The sequence below is a fragment of the Balaenoptera borealis genome (assembly GCF_965194805.1).
Source record: "Balaenoptera borealis genome assembly, chromosome: 4".
In the NCBI taxonomy this organism is placed as follows: Eukaryota; Metazoa; Chordata; class Mammalia; order Artiodactyla; family Balaenopteridae; genus Balaenoptera; species Balaenoptera borealis.
Window position 1 is genome coordinate 107,260,814 of NC_138861.1, and position 10,475 is coordinate 107,271,288.

The 10,475-nt window shown below is 43.7% G+C and overlaps 1 protein-coding gene across 5 annotated transcripts in view; it reads left to right on the forward strand.

Annotated features, from left to right (window-relative positions):
• PROM1 (prominin 1) overlaps positions 1-4,659 on the forward strand; it is a 113,188-nt gene extending 108,529 nt beyond the window's left edge. For all 5 annotated transcript variants that reach the window (XM_082389492.1, XM_082389491.1, XM_082389490.1 and 2 more), the window contains 3 exons: positions 2,939-3,057; positions 3,768-3,792; positions 4,206-4,659. In XM_082389492.1, the coding sequence (XP_082245618.1) occupies positions 2,939-3,057; positions 3,768-3,792; positions 4,206-4,220 (159 nt within the window). In that variant the 3' untranslated portion in view covers positions 4,221-4,659. The remainder of the gene's footprint in view (positions 1-2,938; positions 3,058-3,767; positions 3,793-4,205) is intronic.
• Positions 4,660-10,475: the final 5,816 nt, after the last annotated feature.

Genomic DNA, 10,475 nt, shown 5'->3' on the forward strand with positions numbered 1-10,475 from the left:
TATCTTCATTCCTTACTTGAATTTTATTTACAGAAGTCAAGAGGCCCTCATGAAGAAAACTGTTTGTCTGAAATAATTAGAAAGGAACATCACTGGTATGCAGATGGCCAATATTCCAAAGGACTCTTAGTGCAGCTATATATGTAACCCTAAAGCTATAGCAAACTTAGTTTAATTTTTGAGTTAATAGCCCTTTAAGATGTTACCATTGGGCTGGTAAGTTCCAGTTAACCAAGTTTATTCCTCAGCTCTGTTCACTCCTCGATATACACTGACTCTCTCCATGAGTCAATCCTCTCATTCCCTTCACTTAAAGCACCTCAGTGGCTTACTGTTAATACCACAGGAAGGATCAGGATCCTTACTGTTATGCTCTAGGCCCTGCATGATTGGGTACCTGCCCATTGGCACATTTTGTACTATCTGATCACTTTTCTCACTGTGCTTCAGTGTTTTCTTTCATTTCTTTATATACTCCAATAAAGATGTTAAAAAAAAAAAAATCTAGATTTCCCCACCCCAGGGCCTTTGCATATGCCAGTTCCGCTGCCTAGAAATTAGACACAAGCTCCTTCTCCCTCTCTCTCTCTCATTCTTCCCCTCCACACCCATACCCCACCTAGCTGACTCCTCTAGGTCTTATAATATAATGGTTGAGAACACAGACTCTGAATTCAAATTCCACTTCTACATTTTCTGAGCTCCGTGACGTGGAAAAATTATTTATCTTTTCTGAGCTTCTTCACCTTAATAGGGTTGTTTTGATGGTTCAAAGAGAGACTACATGGAAAGCCCTTAACACCTTTCCTGGTACATTAACACACTCCATAAATGTTCACTGTTATTAGCTGTTGTTCTGTTTTCGGGTCTTAGCTCAAACATATCTTTTTTTCAGGGAAGGTTTTTCTGATCTTCCCAACTACATTTGGCTCCCTTTTGTACACTCCCATGGAACTTTCTGCTTTTCCTGTAGAGATGTTTTTGCTGTTTGTATTGTACATCGGTGTGGCTCTTTGGTAAGACCTGTCCCCCGCAACACACACTAGACTCTGAACTCAATGAGCACTAGCTGTGTGTTCACTGCTGTGACCCTGTCATCTGGAGTGTTGTCTGGCACAGGCCGTAGGATGATCAGATAGCTGCCTGTCACAGTACATTCAGATTGCTCTATCCGTCCATCTCTCTGTTCCATTATCACTTGTCTCTGTGGGAGGGACTTTTGTACCTGGATGGAAATGATCCTGCCACTTTCCCAGCCATGCAGATCCCCCGCCTTGGTCTCCTGGCTGCTTCCCTCCCCTTCTGACTTTGTACCCTTTTGTCTGCTGCTTGGAGCCCCTGCTGATGGCTTTGATTAAAGCCCTCATTAGGGGAGCCCTCGGTTAGTTAGGCTGGTTCATTCTGAACTGATCTCCTTGCGCCCAGTCTCCACTGCCTGCCCGCAGCCAGTCAGATCACCCAACTAGCAGATGCCTCTCCAAAACAATCGGGGACCACTGGAGGGGAGGCCTGGAGGGTGCTCAGGAAGACTGTAGGCTAGAGCTTTGTAGCAGGTGGTTTAAAGAGTAAGGAAGAGTTCTGGCCTTTGGCTCTGCCAGGAAAATCGACTCCCGGCTGGCAAACATGTTTCTTTTATATCTTGATTATACCCAGAAGGATTGAGGCAGCTTCCAGTAAAAGGTATGGTTGTCATAAAGCTCTAAGCCTCTGAAAACAAGGTTGAAAGTGTAGAAATCTACTAATAAAAGAATATGTGGGAAAGGAGAACAAATTTACTGAAAATTCTGGGCCAAGTGATGCCACTCTGTCCAACGCTAAACTCAACCAGGAACAAAGCAGAAGCGCAGTGGCCGAGACATGAGGGTCTGGGCGGTTGTTTTTATGTCCGAGCTGCCTTTTACCTCCCAGTGGGCTGGGGAGGGCTGCTCTAGTGTTACAGGGTTATCCTAAGGCAGGGGCCGCAGACTTGAGCCTCTACAGGGATCTGGAAGGTTGTAGATTTACAAAACAGGCCAAGGCCAGATGCTGGCTAGTGTCTGGTACCCACAGGGCCATACTGGTTGTGCACAGCCATCTCTGTTCTGATTGGTGGGTCAGGTTAAATAATGTTGGGTATCACCCCTGTAAGAGCTAGTGGTATGGCCTGCAACAAACTGAGGACAGATACCCCTGTTGAAGGAAGAACCATCACTCAGCTCCAGCTGATGTTGCCTTGTGGGAACGAGGGCTCAGCATTACGAGATCCGACTTGAGACTTTTCGAGAAAAGACGTAAAGCCAGGTTTCTGTGTGACATCTGACTTAGGAATATAGGCAGCTGTCTTTTAAAAAATACTTTAACATCGCTTTTTAGGCAGAACAGGATTGAATTCAGCCCATGACCGTCCTTAAAGATTGGTTAAATTCATCATGGAACGTTTGTTGGGGGCATCGTTACAGTACCAAGCATTGCATCTGTTTTCTTCACATGATAGTGTTTTGGGATGAGGCTGCTGCCAATCCCACTGTTCAGAGGCAGAGCAAAGCCAGGAAGTTTAATGAGCCACCCTCACATCAGAACAACTCAGAGACGGATCTGAGCTCAGGCCTGCAGGCTGTCCGTGCTCTTATGGCTGGCCTCAAAGCCGGGAGCCGTCTAGTGGGATGGTTAGCTGTTGTTTGGGGGTGTCCTAGATGCTAAACCTTGCTTCAGCACTTGCTGCCTCTGTTCCTCATTTGTAAAATAAATATGACAATAGGATCTATTCAAGGTTTTCAGAAAGATGGAATGAATTATCATAACAGGTAGCACTTCACACAGTGGCCGGCTCGTCTGAAGTTCACAAAGTTAGAATCCATTAAAAAAACTGCAAAATAAAGTTATTTTCCCCAAGCCAGTGTTGTTTTCCGTTTCCCATCTTCAAGCATCTAATCCTCATGATTTTCCTTTTTCCCCGCAGAATTTGTTTTGGTTTGGTATAGGAAAAGCTACCGCATTTTTACTTCCGGCTATCATTTTTGCTGTAAAGCTGGCTAAGTACTACCGTCGAATGGATTCTGAAGATGTATATGACCATGAGTAAGTAGACAAGAGGCTGGGGAATCATTTTCTAAGTGGCGCTACCTTCCAAGCACTTGCTAAAGAACGGCTCTGATGCAATTAAACTCGATTTTTTTTTTTTTATGATTACAACTATATGACATTCTTTTTTTTTAATGTATTTTTTATACAGCAGGTTCTTATTAGTTATCCATTTTAAACATATTAGTGTATATATGTCAATCCCAATCTCCCATTTTTTTTTTATGATTACAACTATATGACATTCTTTTTTTTTTTAATTTATTTTTTTATACAGCAGGTTCTTATTAGTTATCCATTTTATACATATTGGTGTAATAGGTCATCCCTATTCAGATGAAATTTTTGTACTGGTTTTCTTATGCTTATTTTAACTATTTTTCCCCTTGCTTAATTGTCTCAGCTTCCTTAACCAGCCTTCTTATTTCTTGTTTGCAGTTCCTCTGTCTCGGGGACTTGGCACTTTACCTTATAACTGTTTTTACTAGTTTTCATTTTGGCTCCATGGTCCACCCTTCACTCTGTGCCTGGTGAACTTGTATTCAAAATGTGTTCACTTTGACTTCATTTACCGCCTTCTTAATATGTGTTTCTCCTGAATTTGCTTTGTCAACATCTGTATTAGAGTAAAAAGGTGGGGGGATGCAGCTATTGAACTGTAATTGTAATTGAAAAATCGTTTTATCTCCCTTTTTTGTGTTTTATAGTGTTGAAACTATACCCATGAAAAAAGTAAGCCTTTTCTTTTTTAAGCCATATTTCTAAGGTGGGACTGGGGAGGGCTTTATTATTAGATGACAAACTTTTAAAACTAAAATAATAACATTAAGTTACATAACAACAATAAATACGCCCGGATAAAAATAAATGCTGATGCCTCTTAAAATGAGAGCTGGCGCATGGAGAAATCCTTGTTGAATGAATGAAAATTGTCTATGTTAAATTTATTAATATATAAAATGCTTGTTTGGATCTTTGGTTTTTTAAAGGGAAGAAAATGTAAATATACTTTTTTACTTTCTTTGTAGATTTAACAAATTGTTATATACTTTCTTACGACCATTACATTGTCTTTGTAATCCATGATGTAAATGCTTCATCTTAGAAATAACATGGTGTTTTTGGTGCATTTATTTTTGTTACAGTATGGAAAATGCTAATACTGGTTCTCGTAGACATCAAGCCCCCAGTATGGAAAATGCCAATATCGGTTCTCATAGACATCGAGACACCCAGACAAAGTGAACAAAGTTTTTAAACAGATCCAACTGCACGAGTTCATGACCTGCAGCATCTCCAAATATTGGGAAAGAAACCTTCCATTCAGGAGCTTACAGAGTTCAGTGGGTCACATGGAGTATGCACTGACCGGCCTAAGAGTGGAAAGCGCACACGCCTATTTTTTAGAAGTTTTGCTTTAATCATCTGAGCCTTCTATGAAAATTTTAATATGTAAAACATTCATGAATTCCCACTTTAGCCTTTGGAGCAAGACAGGAATTTGGGCACATTTCATCCAATGGGAACTTCGACTCCTAGTTAGAGAAAGTCCAGAAAATAGCAGATCTGTGTGTGAACAATAAAAGAATGATTTCAGAATTATGACTCTAATCTTCTTATTGAAAAATAGATCTAAACTACAGATGTCAATGAAGTCTCTGTATTATCTTCTTAGGGCGGCTATAACACATCACACAAACTGAGTGGCTTAAAGCAACGTGTTCTTGAACTTTTATGGAGGCCAGAAGTCTGAAATCAACACATCAGCAGAGTTGGTTCCTCCCAGAGAGCCTGAGGGAGAGTCTGTTCCGGGCTTTTCTCTTTTCGAGATTCTGATGATTGCTGCCGATCCTTGGCCTTCCTTGTCTTGTAGATGTATCACTCCAGTCTCTGCCTCTGTCTTCACATGGAGCTTCCCCTTGTGTGTGTATGTCCCAATTCCCCTTATCTCCTAAGGACACCAGTCACTGGGTCAGGGCCCATCCTAAGCAAGAATGACCTCACCTTCATTTCATCGTATCTGCAAACAACCTATTTTCAAACAGTCACAGGTTCTAGGTGGACATAAATTTGGTGGCGGGGTAGGCGAGGGGGAGATTATTCCCCCCACAACACACACACAGTCACCCAACAACAATAGCAAATAGCCAAAGAGATAGAATATTGGACACAAAAGAAAGTGACACTGTACACACAGAAATGAAGGTAAATTACCAAAATCAGAAATGGCAGAAAATAAAAAAATGTTAGTAGACATACACAAAATAGTGACTCATTCCCCTCTTAATTTTAACCTTTAAGATTTGTCTGTATCTAAGAGCACATTAATAACCCACTGCATGTGTCAGTCGATTGTCTCTCCATCTAACCCAGTGATGCCAGCCCCTGCTACACAGTGGATTCATCTGAGGGGGGAGCGTTTTAAAAATACTGATGTTTGGGTCCCATCCCAAGAGATTCTTATGTAGTTGGTTAGGGATGTGGCTTGAGCATGTGGATTTAAAATTTTTCCCAGGTGATTCTGATGTACAGCCAGGGTTGAGAAATACTGCCTCTGGTTAATTAAATCAGAATTTCTGAGATGTATCCCAGGTAATTCTCATGTGTAACCTGGGTTGAGAATTACTGATACAGCTTCTACATGCATTTCATCTGATTTATATGTATATTCATTGATCATCTACTATGTCCCAAGCACTGTGCAAGACACTGGATGAGGGAGAGGTGAGCTAACAGACTAGATCCAGCCTCCTAGGAGCTCAGTGTCAGTGGTGGAAACCAAGACGACCCATTTGATGAGTATATGAGAGACACAGAAGGCTGTGGGGTGGTGGAAGTCAGGGGAGGGTTCCTGCAGTTGAATTTCTGAAAAATATATGCATGAAAAACCTATGACACATTTAACAAATCTGTTTCTTATGAAGGTTCTGTGCCTTTCACTTGTCCCCTCCTGTAATCCTCACTGCATCCCTATGAGGTCAGCAGTTTTAGTTCTAATTATAAACGAAGTGGCCTGAAGCTTACAGAAGTGAGTTGTCCAATATCACCCAGCTCATAAGTGTTTGGGTCAGAAGAGGATCCAGGTCCCCCAGATGCCATAGCTCCTGGCTCTCCTGTTGAATCTATTCCATTAGCGCTAACCTTAGTGCTCTGTTGCCTCTGCTTAGTCATGCTGGCTCTGCATCTTTTGTAAAAGAATGTTGCCTACAACCTGAAATATACAGGATAGCCCATTCTCAAGGCTCTGACCTTTAGAGGTGTAACGCTTTGCCATTCATATAGAGATAAACAGAGAATGATATCTGTCCTGTTGTGAGGTTTATAGGAACATTGTGACCAGACCTGTAAGAACAAAAGATTCCAGCACCAAAATGTTTGCAACAATCAGCACACACCTTTCCCTTTTAGTGTAAAACAAGCCTGGATTCTAACTTGGGTAAAATGGTTCTTTGAGACACTAGTCCACCATCTTCTGGGTCTGCTGCTTTCCGAATAAAGTCGCTTTTCCTTCCCTCAACACCTCATCTCTCGATTTATTGGCCCGTCCTACAGCGAGCAGTACGAGCTTGGACTCAGTCACAATGTCACAAGCTAGGGTGGCTTTTGGCACAGACCGCTTACTGACAACATTTCAAACTAAAACCACCAGATAGCTGTCTGGGGTTCTCTAATGATGAAATGCAGTATCAATCAGTACTACTCAAAGTGTGGCCTGAGGACCAGAAGGATCACCTGGGGAGTTCAAAAAAGGCTAATTCTGACTCCACCCCAGACACCCTGCATCAGAGTCTCTGAGGGTGAGGCCCAGGAATGTGTATTCTAACAAGCTTTCCAGATGAGTCCAAAGTACATAAAGTTGGCCAAGCATACTTCAAATCACCCTGATGGAAAAGATCATTTAGAAACTAGCTTTTGTCCAAGAAGTGTGGCTAAGCCTCAGTGCAAACTACAGATTTTTGGTGCCTCTGTAAGGGCTGCAGGGGAAAGGGGAGAGGGTGGAGCCAGTCCTGAGAGCATGTTCATGGCTAACCACCAGGCCCAAACCCACCATCCTTCCATCTGAAATGCCTGTTTCCACTCCCATCTTCCTGAAGAAGGGGCTCCTGCATGCCTTCATTCCCTCCCTGAAACGCCACTGCCATCAAGCCAGATCAGTGACACCCACCACTTCTCCGCCCTCTTCTAAATGAGCATTTACTCTATTGCTCTCTCTCCCCAACAAGATCTCAAACCCTTGTGTACAAAGCCCAGGTCTTAAGTTCCTTTGAGTCCCCATAGCCCTTTAGGGCGTTAACCACAATTTCAGAAAAGGACATCTGATTAGAGAGGTGTTTATTTGGGGTTTGTTAGGAGTGCATCCCAGGAGACACAGATTAAAGATGTAACCAAGCAGGACCCTATGGGACCTTGCCAGGACAGTCACCCCTACCCCACCATGTCCTCTGCCTGCCTCTTGTTTGTAGAAAAACTTTAGTCTCCTTGGCCTTCCCCAAGTTGCAAAGAATAAATTTAATCAGATAAGTGAGAAAATGCAGAAACAAAGGAAAATAGTCAAGCAAGACAAAATAATAATTGTTTAGCAATTAAAGTGTATGACCTTTAGTTCCTCCCCAGGGGCTCTAGATAATATTCTGAGCCATGTCCTTTGAGCTGTTTTGCAGAGACTGAAACCCCCACCAGGTGGAAGAAGTTAACTGTATGCTGCCCACAAGCACGTAGACCCCAGACCAGTTGGAACCAGAAGGTTGATGATGCTGACTCCTGATGACCTCACCACCAACTAGTCAGAAGAATGTCCATGAGCTGATGACACACCCTGCAACCCTCTCCCTCACCCTGTCTTTGAAAACATTTCCTGCCATTTGGGAGTTCAGGTCTTTTAAGCACTAGCTGCCTGGACTCCTTGCTTGGCACCTTGCAATAAATGCTGCACTTTCCTTCACCACAGCTGGTGTTAGTAGATTGGCTTTACTGCACACGGGTGAGCAGACCCAAGTTTGGTTTGATAAGAAAGAAGCACTTGAATTGTGTTCCACCAGGCTAGAAAGTGGGGGAAGCTTATAAAGGCAAAAAAACGCATGGTGACATAAAGTTGTTTGTCAGGAATTAGAATTGGAGCTGGCAAGAAGTAAAGGTGCTTGTTAAGGAAGGATTGGTTGGGGTTTGAATGAATACAGTGTTGTGAGGGGCAGAGGGGATTTTGAAACTACAAGGTTGCAACTAGCAGCTGCTAGCAGATAATGTTTGCAAATGTAATGCTGGTGGTATCCTTGAGTTTGATACTATTCAGAGAAAATTCAAGTTCTCAGGGACACAGGAACATGTCTGAAAGCACAACCACAAAGGCCACCCAGCTCCATTTTGGATGTCTGAACCACAGTTACTCCATTTTGATTTTTAAATGATCTTAAATATGTCATCAAGAGGCAGTATGGACTGATACTGGATTGGACTCAGAGACCTCAGTTCAAAAGTGCTCTCCCTTGAGAAGCAACTCAAGCTCCTTTAGCCTCATCCCCCCCACTCTGTTAAATGGGGAGGGGATTACACCCACCTCATTGGGTGGATGTGATGGTCATCATGATGGCTAGCACTGAGTAGGCTCAATAAAGGAGAGCTAATGTCACCTGCCAGTGACATGGTAGGCTTTCAATATATAGCAGATCATGTTTCTTTTTGAGGCAGTGAACTCCTTGTCACTGGGGGTTCAAGGAAGGCTGGTCAAACTATCCTACCTGTGAGAGGCCATGAAGAGGTGTCTCCATTCAGTTCAAAGAGGAAAGGAAAGGGAAGGTGAAAGAGTAGGGAGTACCAGGATCTATCTCCCCACTTGAAAATGAATTGCACAGGCAGAATCTGTCTGCTATAATTATTATGGAACCCTGGAGTCTATTGAAGGCTGCCAAATTCCAGAGGAAGTCTTGGATGGTAAATTATTGTTAATTTTGGTCAATTTCAACTCTAAGCTCTGTAGCCACTACCTATTCCCCCACCCTACTCTGATGGCAGCCAGTCAGTGGTGCATGAGTTCCTGGAGTAGCTTGCACACAGACATTGAGGGCAAGAATGGGCATTAAGGACCCTGTCTTTCTGATATTGGAGGTCTGTGTTCTGATCCCTGGTTGCTGCTTCTAATAGCAGAGGTGCAGACGCAGAAGTGAGCGGCCCTGCTTTCACTCCCTCTGAGGGCCAGCTGCATTAACGCTCACCTTGTCTGGCTGTATGGTAGTCCACAGTGCTGGGAGCACAGTCTGTCCAGCAACCTTTTCCAGCCACGTCTTTCAACGTCCCTTCTACCTCTGGATGATGCCACCAGCTGAGTATGAGAAGGAATTGGAAACGTCTGTGGAATGTCGTGTTCATTAGCCCACTGTCAGGGGCCCTTTGCTGCCAGTGGCATGGCATCTATGACCGTAAATGAACCAAATATCCAAAAATATGGCAGAGCTTTGTCTCAAGTGCTACTATGGTGTGGCCCAAATCTGCCACTTGCACAGAATGGCAATTCCAGTTAGGGGGTTAAGTGTCAAAGGCCATTAGAAGCCATAAGTAGGGACTTCCCTGGTGGCATAGTGGTTAAGAATCCGCCTGCCAATGCAGGGGACACAGGTTTGAGCCCTGGTCCAGGAAGATCCCACATGCTGTGATGCAACTAAGCCCACGAGCCACAACTACTGAGCCTGTGTGCCACAACTACTGAAGCCTGCATGCCTAGAGGCCGTGCTCCGCAACAAGAGAAGCCACCACAATGAGAAGCCCGCGCACCTCAATGAAGAGTAGCCCCCACTCTCCACAACTAGAGAAAGCCTGCGCACAGCAACGAAGACAAAAATAAACAAACAAACAAATAAATAAATAAATAAATTTATTAAAAAGAAGCCGTAAGTAGCCATGAGATGGCAGCAGAGGACACATGTAGTCTATTTGCCAGAAAAGGGCAAGGCTCACCCTTAGAGCTGTAAGGGTCCCCGTTTACCTGCAGAAAGACAGATGAACTACTGACAGTACCACATCCTGAGAGCCACTCCAGTCCCCTGGGCACACAGATGTAAACCTTCCACCCAGGGGACTCCATCAGTTTTTAGTTGGGATGAGCCTTCCGTAAACCAGACCCAAGCATCTTCAGGGCTTCCTGGGAGCCATCTCCAGGTAGCCAAAACTTGGCCCTGAGAGTAACCAAGGGAGATACAATGGATCCTGAAGGGTATGGCCTCAACCTTCTTGTGTGAAGAGCACTCATCTGTGGGACCAGGCTGGATGCTCTGGAATGTTCTATTTTCATTTTTTTATGAGAAATCTGTTTGCCTTTCCAACTCTGCCTTTAACATCTGAGGAGACCAATGCCGGATGGGGATCCCTGGACGCAATGATATCTGGCCGTCCTTTCTAAGGCCCTTGGTCTCCACAGGTGCCCA